The following is a 23412-nucleotide window of genomic DNA, read 5'->3' as shown; positions in this document are numbered from 1 at the left end:
TCTTCCCCTAGTGTATAAAAAAAGTGGCGAGTGGAGTAGGCTGGGCATTATGTCCTAGTAAGGACTGAAGGAGAGGGAGTTCCAGTGTAGCTTCAGTGGAAACTTGTGGTGCCCTGTATTTTAGGACAAAGAACTCGGTTTAAGTTGGCCATACATGATACAATTTTCTTATTAAATTTCATTTAAATTTACCTTCAACTATGCAGTGCAAGGGCCTGCCTAATTTCATACATTGAAATAGTTCTGACCTCCTATTATATGGTTTTGGTAAGTCTAAAGGAGAATTGTACAAGAAAATTGTATAATGTATGGCCAGCCTTAAAAAACTTTCCCCGGCTGGGTCTAGATGGGCTCAGCTAAGGAGATGGGAAGAAAGAATATCCTGCAATTGGCAACCACTGACTAACACGACTAGATTTAATGATTCTTGTGTTCCTTCCTGCCATTGCAAGATGAAGTAAAGTTACCAAAAAGCAGCATGGACTCATTTCTGTTATTATTGCCATGAATGACCTATACCTGAATAGGAGAATATTCACCTGGTAAAGCCAGGGAGAGTGGGATGAAGTGGACTGGGTATGGGAAATGCAATCACAAAGTGAGTATTTTGCTGTTTGAGTGTGTTCCTATATTACTCTCTTTGGGCCCACAACAGCAAAAGTTTAGACTGGGTGCCTGATGGCAGTACCCATTAAAAGAATGTAGGTGTAATGTTAACTTGGCCCCACCCACAAATATATTACTCAGTAGCCTCAAAGGGTACAAAAAATCCACTTTGAGCACCAAATGTCAAACCCAGATATTACCTTGTAAAAGTAGCAGTGACATGACTATGCTGTAGATTACTTGTGCAGACAGAAGAGTCCTGAGCTGCCCAGCAGGCCCCACCCACTACAAGCTGTCTGCAGAAAACTACAGGAGGGAGCAGAGACAAAACCAGTCATCTTGCAGTGTAAAGAGAGCAGGCAGTGACCGGTCTTTATTACAGGAAGCTCTTGCATAGAGGCAAAGTTTCAAGCTAGATTATTACACAAATCTGGAAGAAATATACAAAACAAACCAAGATTCAGGTAAGAATACACATGCCTTTTTACATTTAGAAAATATTTGCTTATCCCGGAGTTCAGATTTAACAGACCAAAAGGGAGCAATTAAGAGAAGTTCATTATTAGGTCTTGCATACACTTTAAACTGTGTGGTCACTAAAAATATGCCAGTTTCCCTGATTTGTTGGTCTTGTAAAAATAAAGGGTTTGTAAACCCTCATGTTTTTTCACCTTAATGTATGACTCTGGGCCGAGTCATACATTCGGCGGCTATGGACGTCGAATGCTGGACTTGCGAGCGTGCCCGCAAGGTAACCCCCCCCCCCCCCCCCCCGGAGAGCACTTCTCCTAGAGGGTTATCTAATGTGGGGAGGAGCCGCGAGAGCCACTGGGGGACCCCAGAAGAGGATGTTCGGGCCACTCTGTGCAAAACAACCTGTTCAGTGGAGGTAAGTATGATAGGTTTGTTATTTTAAATAAACCCTTACAACAACTTTAAGGGTAATAGTAATCACCACAGCATAGTATCTTTGCATGGCATTCTTTAAAATTTACAGGAAGGAATAACACAGGACGGATGTGTAGTATTGTCTGCGTTGTAGGAAGTTACTGTTTCCTATCAAGGAGTTGAATGGTTTAGTTCATTGTCTGCCTCTAGTTCAATAACCAAATTTCAGTTCAATGTTGTATGTTGTACTCAGTATAAATGTAATTACAGCTCCATACAAGTCTAGTAGTAAGCATACTTTTACAATCTGATCATGTATTTATCTGTTTTATGAATCACCTTTTATCTGCCTGATTATCAAATTGCTATGGATGACCATACAAAATTAAATAGGAATAAAGCAGAGAAGGATATCAGGGGAGGTAGGAATGGATACCTATTTTGCAAGTTCAGTCTTAAAGTGGAGGGCCACCCTAAAAATAAAAATAGCATTAATATTCTTTAAAAAAAAAAGTAAAAATAAACATTTGAATTATTTTTTTAACTTGCTAGAAACCCCTGTTGCTAGGCAGTCTTCCTAATCTGCCTCTTCCTATTCTGTGGCGATTCCTCCTCTTCAGGCGAGCGGCCCCGTTGCCTTCTGGGACATGTGTGTGTCCCAGAACACAACGGGGCCATTCACAAAGCACCGCGCGACTCGCGCATGCGCAGTAGGAAACAGGCAATGAAGCCGCAAGGACACGATACAAGGGACGTATTGGCCTCAGGGGGCTGACATCGCAGGTGCCCTGGACAGGTAAGTGTCCTTATTAAAAGTCAGCAGCTACAGTGTTTGTAGCTGCTGACGTTAAAAAAAATGTTAAGGCTGGAACATCCCTTTAAATAGCATTGTAATCTTTTCTCCTGTGCCAGTTATTAAATATTGAAAGGGTTGCAAGTCATATTTGGCACTCTATCTATAGTAATACTGGTCCTGTCTATTGGTATGCTAGGCTATTCCTTTTAAAGATGAGTGAAACAAGCTTAAGGCAGATATTAAACTCAGACAGACTGATTTCTGCTTGGATTCCTAACATTTCTGGCTCTCCTATAAGTGCAGGTCCAGGTCCCACAGAAAAGGTACCCCCCCCCCCCCCCCCAAAAAAAAGTTTCATATCATATTCGATTGTGTAACAGTGAGGAGGAGGAGGAACATGATCGCAGATGACAGAGGAGAGTGAAGGTCTGCTTTAAATATATTCCTTCAACTCTGGTCTCGGGTCTTCACCATACACAGCAGCCTATATGATCGACCAACGATATCATTCCCAGAGATAGTCCTATTATCAATGCTCCCTGGCTCCATAGCATCCCAGAAAAGTACCCTGCTATGCTTCTTTCTGTCAGCTGCCAGACAACTTATCCCCCTCTTCTGAAAGACCACCACCACCCCACCTCTATCCGCCTGGGTCTCAGCGGTCAACAATATCATGCGCATAGAGGAAATGATAGCTCTAGACAATGACACCTTCGACAAATTTAAAACCCTCTGGCTTATGTGGATAGGATATTCTACCTCTGACTCCCTAAAGGCGATGTTGACATTTCATAGCTAACCCCTCACCCCGGAACCCTATTTTCCCAGCCTGTTACGTGGGAGTCTGCTCAACCCTCCCTAACCTTCCTTCCTCCTCACTATACCAATTTTTCTCTCTCTCCTCCTTTACCCCCCTTCTTTCCCTATGTTTGAATGACTGCTACTCAGATGTCTACTTCCCCATACTCTATAAAAGTCATGCAATACACTATGTGCCCAAAAGAAAATAAAGGAAAATGTGAATACTGATCATGTAAGGAACTTATAGCATGCAAACAGATTATTTTCTTTTTTTCTTGGAAGCTGTAGCTATGGGGCAAATGGGTAGCAAATGGCAGCAGTATAGAAGGCAATGCTAAACACATTTTTTTTCTTTTGTGGAGCATCTAACTGACGGTACAACACAAAGGACTAGAGACTGTCGAACAGATGGGGGAAATGGTTATAAATCAAATATATATATATATATGTATCTTTGACTTTATTTCTATAAACTCTTTAAAAAAGTAATTTAGGTATTTAAGTTCCTTCGATTAATATCTTGAACCCTTATATCAAGTGGACTCATGCACAGACTCTGGTACGAATAAACAAACAGGAAAAGGAAGGAGATTTTCTGAATGTTTTAGTAACACACTTTTGCCAATGCAAAACTGCAAGCTCTTCCCCAGCGTAAAGTTATCAATTGAAATTAGGTTGTTCATGCTTGCTAATGAAAGCTTGGTCTTCAAACATTTAAGTCTGCATTGGGAGCTTGCATGTTTGCGTCTATGCCTATATAGGGAGAGAGGAGAGCTGAAGGCGCCAGTTGTCTTGTGGAGGAAACAGAAATGATGGGCCAGGAAAATCCATCTGATGATCAACTTTCTCCCAGGCAGGCTCATTGGCCAGGATCATGGAAGGGCCTACAAACATCCAAACTATTCCTGCTGTCGGCAAAAATATGCAAAGTACCCAGTCTCCACAGTTAAATGTGTGGTACAGCAATTTCAGCAAAAACAGACTTTTGATATGTAACAGTTTTGCTCTATTCAGACATTACTTTGGCCAGTTCTTTCAGGCAGATTTTTAGAATTTGTAAATAATTCCACAGACTTTTAATATGGTTATGAGATATTGGGAAAATAATTATAAACAATATCCATTCACAGAAGAGTTGTGATTGTTTATGCCACTGAAAAAGAAGTGATAAGCATTAGTAACTGGCAAACATTGCAAGTTAGCTAATTTTTTTATATGTGAGCAAACAACTCAAGCGATCAGAACAAAACTAGAATGAAGCAATCAGCTGCTCAGAAAATAGCAACTGTTGTGGTCTTGCATCGCTTTTGTATAGATATTAAGCCTATTTCTGACCTGTTCTTTAGCCATGGAAAGTAACAGGACCACTTAAGATGGGGTACCGGCACCTGTACTATATGCAGGAGGCATTTGCTTTGCCATCTGCATCCTCCCCCAGCTGCATGCAGGCAGCCCATGTAAGTGGGTATAAATACCTCCCAACTTTCTGAGATGGGAATGAGGGACACCTATCAGAAAAAATATGTAGGCATAGGGCACGCCCCCTGCCATGACCCCTTAAAGGAGAGATTTAAAAAAAAAATTATACGTTAAGCCCACAAGTGCTTTTTTTACCACTACTATTCCTTTATATTGGCTTTTGACATTCACAAATGCAGCAATGTATAATTTAGTTTAACGCCGGGAGACACTTTTTATATAAAGTGCATTTTATATACAACTCTATAGATCAGACCAAAATGAGGGACTAATGAGGAGGAAAGAGGGACAGAGGGACTGTTCCAAATCAGGAACAGTCCCTCGAAATCAGGGACAGTTGGGAACTATGGATATATACTATAGACCACTTCTCCTGCATGGCTTGACACATTTTCACATGTGGCTGTGTCCAAGCAGACACCAAAAAAAAAAACATCTACTGCATGCAGTACAAGGGCAGTACACATCTGAACAAGGCCTAATATTGGCCACACCAGCAGCACATACTCAATCTCTCTTCTCTCCTACTCTGCTTTATTAGGACATCAGGATCTTATATAAATACCCAGTACTTTTGAATACTGGGGACATCTGACTCACTTATTTACTTCCCTCAAGACCACACTGGTGCTTGGCTGCTCAGGTACCCAGTGTCTCCACCTGTGGGCAGAGAGAGAGTACTCAGCACTATGCCAATCAAAAGATGTGACTTGGAGTTTACAAAGGTATCACTCTTTTCTCTAACGGTGGCCAAAAGGGGTGAGGGGGAAGTGAAAAATTGTACACATAGACAAGTGGAGCAGTTGGCATTTCAGTAAACCTGTTGTTTTTCCTTGTAGGGGCAACACACAAATAGATCTAAATGATAAAACCACAATTAAAATGGCTGTAAGAAAAGGGAAAGAGGGTGGAGGTAAAGGGTGACAGGTATCATGAGAGACCACTGAACTTCAAAGTAAATGGAAAACAGTGAAAATTTCTTGGGTCCAACCAACAAAAGTTTTTAGCTATCGGCACTGGGTGAATCTACAGTAAGTGATCTTAGAGTGACCTGTTTGGATTTAAATCAGTTTTTTTACTTCCATTTTAGTATGCAAATTACCTTAGTTTTATGCTTTACAATGCCTGTTTTAACATGCTATAAAACAAAGATGTTACTGATGTAAATTTATAATACTGATAATCAATCTAAAGCAAATCTAAGACTATCATCTGGTGGGGCCATCAAAGGGGAAGACCTTTGTTCAGGCAAAGACATTCATTGATTGACTTCCTGAACATCACCCTTTGACAGCACCCTTGCTGTGTTTGAGTGCCTGGAGCCGCAGGAAAACTACGGCTGCAGACAGTCATTTTTAGCATCAGTTTAGGTAATAGGAACGCATGGGGAATGTAAATTAGGTAACCTTAGGTTACACTTTAGGTCCAGAAGATTCAATTAGACAAAGATATAAAAAATAAATAAAAAAATACTGAATCAATGTAATTGATGGTGAGCTGTATCTACATAAGAGGGACTTCAACTTGCGTACCTTAACAAGTTTTTTTAATATGCTTATATCATCATAGCTTGAGATGCTGATTATATAATATTTTTAGAAAGTACAGGGTATGTAAATCTACAAAGTTAGGATTTTCAGTTAAGGCAGGATAGAAGGTCTTAGAATGTATACAGAACAGAGAGGCCTATGTTCCCAGAGGGCAGCCATATGGCCTTGTTTATTTGTGATTCCAACTTTGTGATCTGGTATTTCACTGCGCTGCTTGGGCATCCTGGAGACGAGAGGCCTCTCGCAAAGCATGCCTTGCATAAAAAAGAAGTGAAAAGCGAGGGAAGAAAGTGTGTTTTTCACTGTCACTTCTGTACGTGTTCCTAAACCATGCACAATATTTCACAGCTTATTCTTAAGCCGTTCTGTTAGACTGCAATAAATTACTTTGCAGTGACTTTGTATTTAAATATTCTATGTAGTGATAGTAGCTAAGAATTGTCTTAGGATGTTTTATGATGTATAGAAGTGAAAAAATATCACAAAATTCCTAATGTTCTGTTTAGCGCCACAGATATAGAAAAACAGTATATTATTTCTGTGTTAAAAAAAAAAAAAAACAGAACTTTTTATTATTGTAGCATATAATATAGAATTTCATATTTCGCAAACCATTGCAAACAATATAATAAATACCAAGAAATTAATACCTTGATTGTGCCCCTCTTAGAATAGATTACAAATTTAATTATTTATCATATATATTTCAAAACATATTAAAACACAACAAGCATTTGTGTACAACTGTCACTGAAAAGTGAAAACTAAATAGGGGATTGTAATTTACAAACTATAATGTTAATATATGTAACACAACTGCAGCATTTAAATTATGATTGTATTGAAATGTACATACCTTCTAAAGAAAAATCCAGTAACACATATTCATAGGCCAGGTCGGTTTTTGTCTCTACTTGTGGCCTTTTTAATGTTGAGAAAATTTTTCCAGGGCTGCTGTCATCGGAATCTTCTAGTTTCCTTAGTCCACACCCCATGGCAAAGTTTGCATTCAATAAACTTTAACACAAGAAAATATAGATGGGCAATCTGAATCAAAGCTCTTCAGTGTCTCACTACTCATCTTCCATAGTTGAAAATGTTAGATTGTGAGAATAACGCCTCTTCATATTTGGAAGCATGGGCTTGCCCTATTTCCCATTCAGGCGGTGGGGCAGAGCTCTAAGATACAGCTACACAGACACTGAAAAGAGTTTAGCGAAGACTTTTCATGCCACGTCAAATTGCAGCCAGCCCCCTATCCTTTTTCTGTGCAGCAGACACCAATAGTCCTTTGTCCTTCTATGTATCCTCCCCTTCTGGCTAGCAGTTGGGAAGGCAATTAGGAGCTGACATATAAAGGAGAACACTTTTTGGTGAGCTACTCACATAAGGGACACTGCTCTTCTGCTTCAGATGAGATCTCATACCAGTTGCTGGTCATATCAGATTTTGAAATCTTTGCAAAAGTAAGATTCTTGTAAACATAGGTGCCTGGAACTCTCAATGGGAAAACAGTGGGGGTTATTTATGAAAGGTAAATCCACTTTGCACTGAAAGTGCACTTGGAAGTGCAGTCTCTCTAAACCTAAGGGGTAGATCTGAAATTAGTAGAAGCTCTGCAGATTTCATCATCCAATCATGTGCAAGTTAAAATGCTGTTTTTTATTTTCCTTGCATGTCCCCCTCGGATCTACAGCGACTTTACTTCCAAGTGCACTTTCAGTGCAAAGTGGATTTGCCTTTAGTAAATAACCCCCATTGTGTTTAACTAGATTGCTGACATTCCAGTATATACACAAACTACTGTAAACACTATAAATATGTGGAGCAAGGTTTACAGCAAAATTACTGTTACTACAGTTTCCAATGTTTAAACCAAATCACGAAAACCTCAAATAACCTTTAAGGTGCAAATGTCATTTCAAAAGTAATTTTTCAGGTGTTTTGAACTGCAGCTCTTATTAAAATATTACTTGGCAATCCTACCAATAAGATTCTTCTGCAGGTACTTCCTGTTATAGTTAACAACACTATGTCCCTGTCTCAGTAATGTTCCAGTGTTGTCACACTGTCACATGGGCTTTAGATGGGATCTGCAGGTAGCTGTTATAGTACAAGTCTGTGGTTGATTTACTAAAACAAATAGGCTATTCACATTGCAAGGGAAGTTGCACAATGCAGGGGAAATTTACCCAAAGCTTTGTGAATGTGGTGTATTAAAAAAAACATTTTTGCTTGCACATGATTGGATGATGGAAGTCAGCAGAGCAATACTTCATACACTAAGCTCTGGTGAAAATTCCCTTGCACAGACTTTTTGCCTACTAAATCAATCACATTATGTAGACATGGTTCACTTTTGTCACTATCAGGAAGTCCAGCCATGGCCTGATTGTATGCATTTAGACAAGTAGTAAGTGCAAAGAGGCTGCAAGAGATCAGCAGTGCTTAGATGCCACATAGCAATTGTTCATTGTACTGTAAATATGCAAAATGAAAATTTGGACTGGAACAGCCTGAATCTGAAGTAGATGTGCACGGCAATCCATCAGCTTCTTGCTTTTATTTTCAAAGCTTAAAAGTAGTACTAAAGTCTAAACATGTTTTACCCTATTAAATTCTCTGCACTAAGTTAAAAAACAGCCCTGCTACCTGTCTACCCCATCCTATCCCAAAACACTTACCTGAATCCATGTCACCACCATCGGCTCTGACATTGACCCCTTCATTTCCTGGGGAAACTGAGGGCAGCGGAGCCAAACGCCTGTAAGGAGGGCCAGTGAGTGTGAGTTTCCGGTGCTGTGCTTGTCTGTGGACTTGAACAACTTGGCGCGGGAAATGCTGGGGACACCTTAGCACTTAGCTTCCTACAGGAGGCATCCGAATGAGGGGGAGAAGTCTACAACACTGCTAGAAGAAAATAAAAGCCACATTTCTGTGCAATTTTGTTGCACGAAACTGGTAAGTTTTACCTCTTTTTTTTTTTATTTAGTTATTTTTACAGAAGAACATTTTTAAAATTTGTATAACAAGATATACAGACAATACTGCATGTTTCACTTAGTAAATCATTGGACAATGCAGAAAGCATTATATATATACATATATATATATATATACATATATACATCAAAAACATTGTAGCCCAAAAAGGAGGCTTAAGGCACAGTCGGTGTATATTAGGGCAGCATGGCTTCAAGAAAATTCCTGAGTGATGGTACAGATGATTACCAATGTAATTCAGAATGCATCAAAAGGTAAAGATACATCATAACAGTTCCCAGGGGCGAGGTATGAAACAGAAAGTATTCAATAGACTCATAAAATAACAGATAACATTAAGTGAAAATGGGGGGAGGGGGTATACCATGCAGGGTCCAGAGGGGATTAAGCCTAGGACATCCACAAACTACACCACTGCACTAGTACTACATGCATCTATTCAGGTATTCAGGACTAAATTTTCTCAAACTTCTGTGGACAGTTCTAGTAATAGTAGCTTACCAGTTTGTTAGGATAGAAGGGCAGTCAGCTTCCAATAATGTAGAGTTTTCCATAGATGCAGCAAAAAAAAAAAAAAAAAACGATTTAGTATAGTTTGCCCCCACATCATAAACTTTCCCCAATAATAGCATAAAAGGATCTAGTCTCGGCTGCAAGTGATACACAAAAGCGAGTACACCCCTCACATTTTTGTAAATATTTTATTATATCTTTTCATGAGACAACACTGAAGAAATTACACTTTGCTATAATGTAAAGTAGTGAGTGTACAGCTTGTATAACAGTGTAAATTTGCTGTCCTCTCAAAATAACTCAACACACAGCCATTAATATCTGAAACGCTGGCAACAAAAGTGAGTACACCCCTAATTGTAAATGTCCAAATTGGGCCCAAAGTGTCAATATTTTGTGTGGCCACTATTTTCCAGCACTGCCTTAACCCACTTGGGCATGGAGTTCACCAAAGCTTCACAGGTTGCCACTGGAGTCCTCTTCCATGACGACATCACAGAGCTTGTGGATGTTAGAGACCTTTCACTCCTCCACCTTCTGTTTGCGGATATCCCACAGATGCTCAATTAGGTCTAGAGATATGCTTGACCAGTCCATCACCTTTACCCTTAGCTTCTTTAGCAAGGCAGTGATCATCTTGGAGGTGTGTTTGGGGTCATTGTCATGTTGGAAACTGGCCCGAGGGCCAGTTTCTGAAGGGAGGGGATCATGCTCTGCTTCAGTATGTCACAGTACATGTTGGCATTCATGGTTCCCTTAATGAACTGTAGCTACCCAGTGCTGGCAGCACTCATGCAGCCCCAGACCATGACAATCCCACCACCATGCTTGACTATAGGCAAGACACACTTGTCTTTGTACTCCTCACCTGGTTGCACTTGACACCATCTGAACCAAATAAGTCTATCTTGGTCTCATCAGACCACAGGACATGGTTCCAGTAATCCATGCCCTTAGTCTGCTTGTCTTCAGCAAACTGTTTGGCTTTAATGTGCATCATCTGTAGAAGAGGCTTCCTTCTGGGACGACAGCCATGCAGACCAATTAGATTCAATGTGTGGCGTATGGTCCCCAACCCTTCAACCTCTGCAGCAATGCTGGCATCACTCTAAAGACAACCTCTGGATATGATGCTGAGCACATGCGCTCAACTTTCTTGGTCAACCATGGCGATGCCTGTTCTGAGTGGGACCTGTCCTGTTAAACCACTGTATGGTCTTGTCCATTGTGCTGCAGCTCAGTTGTATGGTCTTGGCAATCTTCTTATAGTCAAGGCCAACTTTATGTAGATAAGAAATGAGTGTGGCCTCTCATGATAAAAAGCAAAATTAAGAATATAGGAACTTGTACCATCATCCAGGAATCAAGTAATATAGAAACTGGGAGCCTAATCCCCAACCAGGGAAATATGGGGACAATTTTGACTATTACGGTACAATAAAAGCAATACAGTAAATCTAGCAAAAATATAATTATAAAGATTGGTGTTTTGATCCTGAGTACCTGGGACTGTGCGCTCCTGTTAGCCCTTAGAGACTCAGGCATGAGTGGATAAGCTATACCATGGTTCCATTCTGGGCCTGTGGTCTTTATGGCTATATACTGGGACCACACACTGGCATCATCTCCCCTAGTGGGTTTGCCCTTCCTGGGTTCCTCTTTAACTTTTTCAACAACATTATCAGACTCCAGTCATCACACTGCGTAGCTCCCCCAAGTGGCCGCGGGGGAACCATTTATTAGGTGGTAGCACTATGAGCTTGAGGCCTGCTGGAGTATGTATAACCTCCTGATGAAGCGTCCGCGAAACTAGCCAAGGAAATGACACCTGTGATTGATCAATTGTTTTATTGTGACTACTCACTGGTGACATAATGTGTATCGCTATTATGTTTTTATATGTAAATGATGATTTGTTCTTTGGCATCAATAAAATATCTGTAATCTTTATAATTATATTTTCCTATATTATTTACTGTATTGCTTTTATTGTAATCGTCCAAACTGCCCCCATATTTCCATGGTAGCCTGGTTGGCGATTAGGCTACCAGTCTCTATACAACTTTATGTAGAGGAACAATTTTTTTTTTCAGATTCTCAGAGAGTTCTTTGCCATAAGGTGCCATGTTGAACTTCAAGTGACCTGTATGAGAGCGATAACACCAAATTTAACACACCTGTTTCCCATTCACACCTTAGACCTTTTATCACCAACGAGGCACATGACACCCGGGAGGGAAAATGGCTAATTGGGCCCAATTTGGACATTTAGCAGTTTGCTCGCTTTTGTTGCCAGCAGTTTGGACATTGATGGCTGTGTGTTGAGTTATTTTGAGGGGACAGCAAATTTACACTGTTATACAAGCTGTACACTCACTACATTGTAGCAAAGTGTAATTTCTTCAGTGCTGTCACATGAAAAGATATAATAAAATATTTACAAAAATGTGAGGGGTGCACTCACTTTTGTGAGATACTGTATATAGCAGACAAAAGTTTTCACCTCATCCAAGAGATAAGGTCTCTCCAAAAGGTTGGATTCCAGAGCCTAAGGTAATAGGAATTGAGATGTTCCTGCGTGTCACTGTAGAAACTGAAAATACATCCAGTTGGTCAGGGAAATTTAGACTTCAATTCGGGAAATTCCACCATTTTCTCTCCCCTCTATGACATTTTTCAGGGCAATGAACCCTTTGGCAGCCCACAAGTGGGGATCTGGCAGTCTATGAAGATGGGGAGAGAGGGGTTACTCCAGAGGACAATATGTGGTGAAAACATAGATTTGGTGCGATACTTTGGTGCCAAACTTGTAGCATGGCAGGCATAAAACAAGTAATCCGAGTATGAGATTGAGGGCCTTGGAAACACCATATTACTAAGGGTAGCTTTTAGGAACCCAATAGCACAGCCTCAAGAGTTACTGTAGGGTTATATTTGGACTGAGAGAACCACTACCTGACTGTTACCAGCACTGCAGCCCAGTAATATACTATATTTATTAGCGTATAACACGCGCCGGCGTATAACACGCACCCCAAGTTTAGGAGGGAATCTTAAGGAGAAAAACTTTTAGGAGGGAAGTTTAAGGAAAGAAACTTACATTTAAATGCCCATCAATGCAGCCTTATCAGTGCCCATCTGCAGCCTTGCCCAGTGTCTTTGCAGCCTGGTGTCACTGCAGCCTGGTTTCATGGCAGCCTTGTGTCATTGCAGCCTTGTATCATTGCAGCCTTGTTATTTAAATTTGGCGCGATCTCCGCTGATTGCAAGAAGAGAGGAGCCGAGTGCCGCCAACATACACAAAGCACGGTGTAGTCGGCTAGGCTTGGCACCTCTCACAGTCCCACCCAGTCCTGCCCAATGATGGACATAACACAGGTCCAATGGTGGGACTGTGAGCGGAGCTGAGCGCAGAGATACACATAGCCGAGTGTACTCGGCTAGGCTCGGCTCCTCTCGGCACCGCTCACAGTCACGCCCAGTCCCTGTGTTATGTCCATCATAGGGCAGGACTGGGCGTGACTCTGATTGGAGCCGAGCCTAACCAAGTATAGTCCGCTATGTGTATCTCGGCAGCGCTTGCTCCTCCTCTCACAATCGGCAGGGGATCGACGGATAACACGCACCCACAATTTTCCCCTGATTTTAAAGGGGAAAAAGTGTGTGTTATACGCCGATAAATACGGTAATTGAAAATTGGTAAGGGCATGTCCACCCTGGGAGAGTGTGCGCTGAAGTGTTGATTTAGCCAGAAAAGGGACCCTCCTAACCTAAATAAAAGAGAGGAGAACTCCATCAATCTTTATAAAAGGTTGTTTAGGGAATGCATTGTTTAGGAAAGGGATTTTGGTAAAAAAAAAAAAAATCTTTGAGAAGGTTACACTTTAACGTGATTTGTTTGAGCAAGGGGAAGAAGTTAGGTTCCAAATAGTCAGGAAGTGGACTCCTTTCTCTTGCAGATAAGTAAATTCATCCACCCATCATCTTAGGGAAAGAAGAATGCAAGGGAAATTAAATGGATGTGTCCCAATTATTTTATTACCAGAATATGAACCAAATTAATCTATAATGAAAAAGGCCTGGTGTAAAAAAGGAATAGGTGTCCCCTAGATAAAGAAACTTCTCATCTACATATAATGAGCTTCTCCTCCAACTGCCCTATGGAGATGCCCTTCACCAGGTGTGTGTCCTTGAGCAAGATTGCAAGGGGTTCCAATGTCAGTGCAAATAATCCAGAAAAGAGGGAACACCCCTGCCTTATACCTGCCAGCTGTAACCAAGAAATAAATTGAGTGCCAAAGCCAAATTTCAACACAATTAAATGCTTCTCCAGTATATAGGGAGACCACCTCCCTGTGGCGGTCTGGGGAACCAAGGCCATATGCATAAATAACCATATTGATATTTGTGCCCCTACCCAGCATGAACCTGGACTGGTCCAAATGCACCAAAGCCGTGACAACCACATTCAAACAGCAGACTAAAATCTTAGCAAGTGTTGAAAGGCCTTAAAGAGTTTGAGCACACCAGCCACTTGGACAGACGCACCCGTAGTAGTTTTGCAGTCACGTGACTGCTTGGAAGTAGCATAAGAAAGTATTTGCATTGTGATGTGTTACTAACTGAATGCAGGAAGTAAAAGACCAAAGGGAAGGCAGTATTTAAAAGGGTGCCTGTATCGCTTTTCATTCTACTTCGCGTTGGGATTGAAGAGAGAGAGCCTCTGGTGCCTTTGATGATACTCCTGTCACCATTCCCGGTGTGCAGTGTGCAGCATGTGGCACGAACAGCCAGTGTTTTTTCAGCTAACTGCTGAGCAGGGGAGAGCCCACAGAGACTGTGCAGTAGCAGCTGAGAAGTGAGGGGAGAGACCCTTCCCGGAAAACATGAGTAGATCCTGTATTAAGACATTACTGTAACTATAACTGTCAGAGGGAGTCCTGGCTTGTCATATAGAGCCAGCTAGTGAACACTGATTCACCTGCAATTGAAAGGGGAAAAGGGGGAAAAGAAAGAAGGCAAAGAGAAGATTCCTAGGGACTGTTGCAGGCATATGTTTCTCGCCTTCCCTCTCATCCCTCAGAGGAGTGAGCATTGTCTGGCCTCAAGTTGACATCCCAGATACCCCAGCACAGCGTGTATGTTTGGAAGCCGAGCAGGGAGAGAGCCCTATAGCCTGGTCATTGACTGAAGAGGGAAGCGACCCTAAGGACATACGTGAGACTAGCATTTATAAGTTATCTACCAAAAGGGTTAGTCTGGGTTGCAGTGACACCCAGTGGACACTGCTACTTGCTACTTGCCTCTGGGTTACTCCAGTTTCCTTCTGTGACTGAGGGGTGGGGAAAATTAGGGAGGTCCCATCTGGACTACTGGGGCACTGTCCCTTGGCCTTATTGGCTTTTATCTCGGGCACAAATACTGCTTTCTCCCAAGCCTCTGGTGTCGTCTCTTGGGGATTACGGGCGGTTCTGTTTTCTCTCCCGCCTTTTTCTTGGGTATAAATACTGCTCTCCCCTAAGCCTCTTCTAATACATAGCAATGATGAGGAAGTGGGGGGGAAGACCCTGCACATCAGGACAGTACCAGCTCTGGTACCCAGCCACACCGAAGTGTGAAGGGGAACCAGGCGGCAGCCAAACTAGAGAGATTTGCCCATAACCCAGGTCAGACCCCCACAAAGGGAGGGCAACAGAATGCACAAGTGCAACCTAAGGCGCATGCTGGGGCTGGAGCAGTGAGGAAAAGCCAAGGTCAAGGATAGGTGACAGTACCAGAGGCAAATTATACAGGACTGAAATCTGTAGGAGAGGACATTCAGGACATCCTAGATACTCCAGAACCCCCTCTGGAGCTGGGGCCTTAACAGAGGAGGAACCATCATTGAAACAAATCCTGCTGGCAAGTAATTCTTGTAGGACTTCCCTAGGGGAACTGTCAGACCAGTTTAAAACAATTCGGGAACAGTTATTTTTTGACAGGCATGACCTACAAAGAGTTTGACAAAGAACTACTGCCCTAGAAGGAAGACTTAGCCTGGTGGAAGATGACCTAAATCCCCTTAAGCGGGAGATAAGAATAATAAAAGAACAAATGGCTAATTATAACATAATCAAATAATGGACGATATAGAGAACAGACGGCAAAGGTCAGGATTGTGGGGCTCCCTGACCACAGTGAGGGTGTGGATCTGTCAGGGCTGGCTTAGCCCTTCCTTCTCTGGGCTGGCCGCTCAGCTATCGGCTAATTGCCACCTCTCTTCTCTCTCCACAGTTACCAGCTGTTCCTGATGATGCTCGTCTGACCTGCCTACTTAAAGCCTTCCAGCTCACTTCACCTCTGCCTTGGTCACATCACTGAAACCATCTCCTGCGGTTTGTTTAAAGACTGGCTTGCTGACATCCCTTGTGGCTCCTTATCCTGCTTGCTGTGCTCTACTTGGATCCCTGACTTCTGGCCTGGCTGACTACCCGATCTAGTTACTGGACTCTGGCTATGCTTGACTACGCATTTTCTATTTACCTTTTTATTTTTATTAATAAACAAGTGTGATTTAATTGTACTTCTGTCTCAGCCTGATTCATGGTTTCTGATAGTAGACGAAGGCCATGAATTCAGAAGATACAGTCAATCCAATTGTTGGTAATATTTTTTTCAGATTGGATGAGCAAGATCACTGCATGGATCAGTTTGCCATGACGTTACAAACGATCCTGAATCACACGGCTCATCTGGAATCCCCCACAGTTGCTGCTCCGGTACAACCTGAGTCGCAGGCCGTCCCTGCTGCTGCGCCAGTCTCTGTGCAGGCACCCTCCTCGAGTATTACCTCTATAAGATGTATATCTGGTTCTGCTCCGCTTTCCCAGCGATTTGGGGGCAATCCAGTTCAATGCAGAGGGTTTCTCAATCAGGTTGAGATATACTTCGAGATGCTGCCCCAGGCGTTTTCCATGGACAGAAGCAAAGTAGGTTTCGTGATATCTTTGCTTTTTGAGAGAGCTTTGGCCTGGGCTAACCCTCTATGTGAGACGCAAAAACCTGTTGTATTGAGTTACCCTCAGTTTGTGGCCTCCTTTAAAAGGGTTTTTGACGTTCCCGCATGCTCCGCTTCTGCTGCCAAGTGCCTCATGTCCATCAAACAGAGTACGAGAACTGTTGCCGACTACACCATTGAATTCCGTACTCTGGCAGCAGAGGTTGCTTGGAACAATGAGGCCCTCGTGGCTGCTTTTTCTCATGGTCTCTCGGATTCCATCAAGGATGAGATAGCAGCCCAAGATATACCCACTGAGCTGGAGAGCTTGATCTGGTTTGCCATCCTCATTGACTCCAGACTCAGAGAAAGACTTTCTCTTAAGGAGTGCTTGCGAATCACTTGAAGTTGAAGCAAGTTTATTGCGAAACATGTCGGGTACATAGCCTGCAGACTTTCTACGCTTTTTTTATTGATATCTGTATTTTTGTACCCTTCTTCATTGAGGGTTTGTACATACACATATCTTGTTTTTTTTAATTTGTTTTAATAAAACATTTCCTATCGGATTAATCTGCTTTATGAAGAGGCTTTTTGTTTTTTCCCTCTTTTTCTGTTTGCATTTTTTACGCACCTATTTGGGGTGTGATTGTCCTTTTTACCACCTTGGAGCCGAAAAAACGTCCCGGATTGGATACCTCGAGATTGGATGGTGTATTGGCATAGCTGAGGTTTACATCACCTGGATGGAGGAATTGCTGTCTATCGCAATTTGATGTCTGAATGACTCACCACCAAGATGTGTGGGTCCACACCTTCGGGTAAGCGTATCCATTACCTTTCCTGTTTATAACGTGGTATCTGTATGAAGGGTGACATCCAGCTGCTGTCTTCACCTCTGGGGTATTTTGACGTCTGGCATTGCAACAGATCCTGACTACTCTCTACCGTGAAGTGATCATCTAGGATTATAGAGACTATTGTATTTTCTGTAGGGTCTTGGTATAGTCCCAGGCCACTTGGTACATCCATTATTTGAACTTTTTTTGTTTTTTCATGTCACGAGTCACAAAGACTTTTTCACACTTGTGTACTGTAGTTATACTAAGTGCACTTGCCTTTATTTAGTGTAGCTTGGCTACGCTATCTATTACATTTATATTTTTTGTGTGTTATAATAACACTTCTCTCCACGAGGTGTTTTTTATTTTAAGCGCTACATTTTTTGGTTTCTATTTTATCACATTAATGTCTCACTAGTCTCATTGGTATTTTGAGGCTATTTATGTATGGTCTTTTTTTCAGCGCAGCTAATAAGTATTGGTACATCCTGATCCTACGTTGCCTTTTATACTAGAAGCTGATGCTTCTGAGACTGGAGTTGGCGCCCTTCTGTCTCAACGTCCTAACTCTGAGAGCGATATGCATCCATGTGGCTACTTTTCCAAGAAATTGTCACCTGCTGAGTGCAATTATGAGATTGGTGACAGAGAGCTGTGTGCGATCATTTTAGCCCTGAAAGAATGGAGACATCTCCTTGAAGGTACCACTGTGACTGTTCTTATTCTTACTGACCATAAGAATCTTACATTCTTGTCTGAGTCTATGCGACTCTCTCCCAGAAGGGTGCGATGGGCTCTTTTCTTGTCAAGCTTTAATTACATTGTCTCATTCTTACCCGGTACTAAGAATGTAAGGGCTGATGCCTTGTCACGACAATTTTCCTCCACTTCCAAGTCGGAGTTGGAGTCGGAGTCGGTTCCGGATCCTATGATTCCTCCTGATCGTATTTTGGCTATGGTTCGCACCAGTCTTCTCCTTTGGGTGACAAAATTCTTGCTGCTCAGGTCCATGCTCCTCCTGATAAACCTTGTGACCACTGCTTTGTCCCTGAGAGTTTCCATACTGCTGTGCTCCAGACTTACCATTCTGCCAAGGCAGCTGGCCATCCTGGAAAGAATCAACTCATTTGGGCCATTTCCCAACAATTCTGGTGGCCTAGTCTACGGGCTGGTGTTACTGCCTTCGTAGCTGCCTGTCCCATGTGTGCTCAGAGTTACTGGTTACTGGACCCTGGCTATGCTTGACTTGACATGATTTATGGTTTCTGACAGGATCCTGTGATATTTCTTGAAAAATGGTTCAGGGATCTTTTTGGAAAGGACACTTTCTCACCCTTTTTTGCAATGGAAAGAACCCATAGGGTGCCTTCTAGACCTATATTACCAGGGGGTTACCCAAGACCCCTTCTGCTCAAATGCTTTATTATAAAGATAGATAAACCATATTGCAGAAGGCCAGGGAAATGGGTAAAATCATTTATGAGGGAACTAGGATATCTATATTCCCAGATTTTTCCCCAGATTTGCAGAGACGGAGGGCCACGTTTTTGGAATTCAAATGCAAACTACAACATCTAAAAGTTTTCTATGCCTTGTTTTATCCAGCAAGATTGCGGGTGACTGCTATAGGGGAGACTCTGTTTTTTGATTCCCTGGAGGGGGTGGAGGGGTGGCTGGCATCCCATAAGGAGAAATTATACAAGAATTAAAGAAAGGTGAGAAAGGAGGGGAAAAAAGAAAAGGAGGGAAGAAAAAAAAAGACACTTTAAAAAGGAAAAAAAGTTAAATAACTGCATAGATGATCCAGGGGCACAATTGATCATGTAGTTTTTGTATTTTCACATAATCAAGCTGGGGCAGGGGGGAGGGGTTGCATTTAGGTTATAGGGATAATGTGTAAATTACCTTCTTCTTTAAAGTTAGTGGGAGGGAGGTTATACACGGAGGAAATAATATTTGTTATCTTGAGCACATGGAAGGTCACTTTGAAGGCTCCCAGAGAGGGTAGTGAATGAATTGGGAATGAGACACGGATGGTGTGTTAGCTATAAAAGAGGCATGTGGGGATGTGTGAGGTATAAATATATCTCAAAAAGGAAATATTTTGTCACCAAAGTATCACAGAAGGGAAATGATAAGAATGGGTATTGGCCAAAGAATGACCACACAAAGTATTTGAAAATAACACAAGTTGGAGTGGATATTTAGAATTATATGTATTTATTGCACATTAAGTGGTTAAATGGTTAATTCTATGCAGGTTAAAGGGGTTGTAAAGGTAAACAAAATGTCACCTTAATGCATTCTATGTATTAAGGTGAAAAAACATCAGACAATGCTGCCCCCCCCAGCCCCCCCATTTTACTTACCTGACCCCTCGAAAGTTCCGCGCTCGCCTCCGACATCCTCTTCGCCGCTCAGCCTGGCCGTTGATTGGTTACAGTGGATGGAGCAGCCATTGGCTCACGCTGGTGTCAATTACATCCAATGACGTGGCATGCCGAGGCGGGCTGAGTGATACAGTCATCGGCTATAGCCACCGGCTTTATCATGGGAGTGCACCCGAAAGCACTTCTCACCATGCGAAGGAGCTTGCATGAACGTGAGAAGTACTTGGGGGGGGGGGAGCCGAGACAGCCGCCGAGGGACCCCATAAGACCAGGTTCAGGGCCACTCTGTGCAAAACGAGCTGCACAGTGGAGGTAAGTATAACATGTTTGTTATTTTTAAAGAAAAAAAAATCCCTTTAAGAAAATAATTATATGTTCTTGGAATGTCCGGGGGCAAAAATGTATGGGGTGGAATTACTCTGCCTACAGGAGACGCACCTTACTCGTGTTTCTATATCGCAGCTGGGATGGGGTGAATTTCGAACTTAGTACCACTCAGTTCACACCTCCTACTTTAGGGGGGTGAGTATCCTGATCAGGTCTTGGGTAATGTTTACCTGCAGGCAGATTAAGACTGATGAACTGGGACGCTATTTTTTTTGTATTGTACCATAGAAAACAGAACTTAAGTGCTGGCCGATTTATATGTTCCTCCTCTTTTTGACACTTTAAGTTTGTATAGGTTGGTGGAGTTTGTTCTGGATAAAGTGGGTGTGCCAATTGTCATGGGTGATTTTAATACGGTGTTGGACCAGAAGATGGATAGATTTCCCCAGGGGACACAGATGAGTTTTATAGTTGATGATCGACTGTCTTTATTTTTAAGAGAGGCCGGACTAACGGATATATGGAGAGTGCAGAATCCAGCAGTCCGACAGTACTCCTGTTTTTCCAGGACACACTCCACTCTTTCTAGAATTTGTATGGTTCTGGGGAACGAGGAGGCACTACAGGTGATAAAAAAATGTAAGTTACATGCCGAGAGGTCTTTCTGATCACTCGCCGAAGTATCAGTATCATTAGAGGCGAGGGAGAGTTCTTGAACTAGGGAGTGAAAAATAAGCCCTTTCTGGATGGAACTAATGGGTGAGCCAGGTTAGCAGACTTGAGAGAGTTTGCTGACTTGAATAGAGTAACTGCCCCGGTAACAGTAATCTGGGACACCTTGAAGGCCTTTCTTTGTGGAAAATTGATACAAGTGTCAAAAATAAAAAAACGAACCAAGGATTGGGAAAGGGTGGCTGGAGAGAGGGAAGGACCATGGAAGAACGATATGTGAATAATCAGACCCCTGAAACGCTTATGCTGCGTACAGACAATCGGAATTTCCAACAGCCAAACCGTGGATTTTTTCCCGATGGCTGAAACTTGTCTTGCATACACACGGTCGCACAAATGTCGGGGATTCCGATCGTCAAGAAAACGCTGACGTACAACACATACAACGGCACTATATAGGAAGTTCAGTAGCCAGTGCGCCACCCTTTGGGCTCCTTCTGCTAATCTCGTGTTTATCTTGTGTTAGTACAAGTTTGGTGAGAGACAATTTGCGCTTTTCAGCCTCATGCTTTTCAGTTTGTTACTGCTCTTCAGTTTGTGCTTTTGGGTTTGTATCTGTTTTTCAGTGTGTGTAGTCAGCTCGTAGCTGTTTTTCAGCTCGCTCTTCTCAGGCCTTTCTGATTTTCAGTGAGTTCTGTTAGTTCGTTTTAACCAGCCGACCATTTTGAAGCCATTTTGCGGTTACATACTCGTCACAGAGTTCATGCTATGCAGGGGTTTGGTGTTGGGGTTCTTACTTTGACTCAAGTCCAGTCCATGAACAGGGAGAGGAGGAGCTCATGAAGAACTGGTTGCTCCAGCGTGACCAATTCTTGCATATGGCTTTGTTGCGGGAGATCCAGGAGAATAATCCTTATGATTTCAGGAATTATCTCTGGATGATGGACCCCCTTTTTCACCGTCTGTTGGCTTTGCTGTCCCCTTATATTACCAAGCAGGACACCTGCATGCGGGAAAAAGCCAGCACTTTTTTGTCCTTCATGCATATTTGCCTTCACTAGCCTCCTCAGCGTGCTATCCTGGGCCCATACACACCTAGCCTAGTCACTTAACAATTATATTTTGTCAGCTCCATAGTAGTGTTTTACGCTAAACACCCCCTAAAATGTTTACAAATGTTATTTGTGTCCTTAAATTCAGGCAGCATGCAAGAGGCTTTTTTTTGGGGGGGGGGCGGCAAACTCATTTGGAACCCTCCCTCCCCCAACAGCTGATACCAATCTTCATCTGCTGACTTTGCCAAACTCATACACACTATAGCTACCTCTTTTGTGGTCATATTTATGGATGAATTTACCAAAGCATGTAGTGCAAGTGCCTGTCTGAATACTTTCAAATGGTACTGTTTAAAGTTTTGTTCTTCTATTATCTTGATAAGTAACTGCAGAATGTAAAAATGTGCTTCAACTTGTACAGCGTGTATTCCTATTTTTGGATTATGACACTTCTTACCTGTCCAGTGGGCTGCCACTAGTGTAAGTAATTAGGTGCTCAATGAAGTGGAGAGGGTTACCTGTCCAAAACACCCCCTCCCTTAAATTTCTACAATGGGCCATCAGAGGGGGTGAGGAATCTGATAAGTGGACTTCATACTTTTGTCTTTAAATACTCCCTAAAATAAATGTTATATTGATGTTGGCCAAGAATATTTGTGTCTAATCTGCTTGCAATGTTATGTGCAAAAGTACAAATTTTTGTTTTCTTGTTTGACTCCACAGTTTCCTTCAACCCACACAGGAATGGCAGACTGTGGCATCCCACTTTGCCCAGCAGTGGGACTTTCCTAACTGCGAAGGGACAAACGATGGGAAACACATTCGCATTGTTCCACCTCCCAACTCGGGGTCATACTATTATAATTACAAGGGGTTTAATAGTATAGTGATGTTGGGGGTGGTTTCGGCGACATACAAGTTTTTGTATGTGGACGCGGGGAAGAATGGCCAGATGTTGGATGGTGGAGTCATCGCCCAGACTGCGTTCTACAGGCGGCTCCAGAATTGTGGCTTGGGCTTGCCAACCTGCGGAAGACAATGTGGGTGGTCTTCCATTAGTTTTCGTCACTTATGAAGCATTTGGGCTAGGAGAACATCTGATGCGGTCGTTCCCCATGAGGACCCTCACCCCAGAGGGTTATTAATTACTGGCGGCACTGGTGGTGGAGAATGCTTTTGGCATAATGGCCAGCTGGTTCCGCCTATTTCTAACACCAATCCACATGGGCAAATATAATCTCAACCATATTGTGCTTGCCTGCTGTATTATGCACAATTTCCTATGTAAAAAGGCTTAGAACTATATGGCCTCAGTTGAGACTGAGGCCAGATTTTCTTTTTTTTTAATTGAAAAACAAACTTTATTGAAAAAAAAGAAGGAAATAGAGAAGATAACATACATAGTAGGCATACATAAGGTACATCAAGTAATGAGGGCCAACCTGGCCAAGGCAGTGTTGCATACATGAGTGCTTTGGTTTAGCTGCGTTGTATAGGGTTTAGACACCCATCAT

General features: G+C 42.4%; 2 protein-coding genes across 3 annotated transcripts in view; one reads left to right on the top strand and one right to left on the bottom strand.

Annotated features, from left to right (window-relative positions):
* RFTN2 (raftlin family member 2) overlaps nucleotides 1-7393 on the bottom strand; it is a 133686-nt gene extending 126293 nt beyond the window's left edge. Inside the window, exon 1 of one of the 2 annotated variants that reach the window (XM_077448720.1) lies at nucleotides 6977-7393. In XM_077448720.1, the coding sequence (XP_077304846.1) occupies nucleotides 6977-7115 (139 nt within the window). In that variant the 5' untranslated portion in view covers nucleotides 7116-7393. The remainder of the gene's footprint in view (nucleotides 1-6976) is intronic. The other variant, XM_077448721.1, reaches the window with a different exon arrangement.
* The window catches only part of VPS16 (VPS16 core subunit of CORVET and HOPS complexes), a 315475-nt gene that overhangs the window by 20980 nt on the left and 271083 nt on the right, over nucleotides 1-23412 (top strand). The gene's annotated exons all lie outside the window — the stretch shown is intronic.

The sequence above is a fragment of the Lithobates pipiens genome, unplaced genomic scaffold (assembly GCF_037356315.1).
Source record: "Lithobates pipiens isolate NorthernLeopardFrog02 unplaced genomic scaffold, aLitPip1_a1.2 Scaffold_22, whole genome shotgun sequence".
Taxonomy (NCBI): Eukaryota; Metazoa; Chordata; class Amphibia; order Anura; family Ranidae; genus Lithobates; species Lithobates pipiens.
This window is presented reverse-complemented; position numbering and strand designations above follow the sequence as displayed.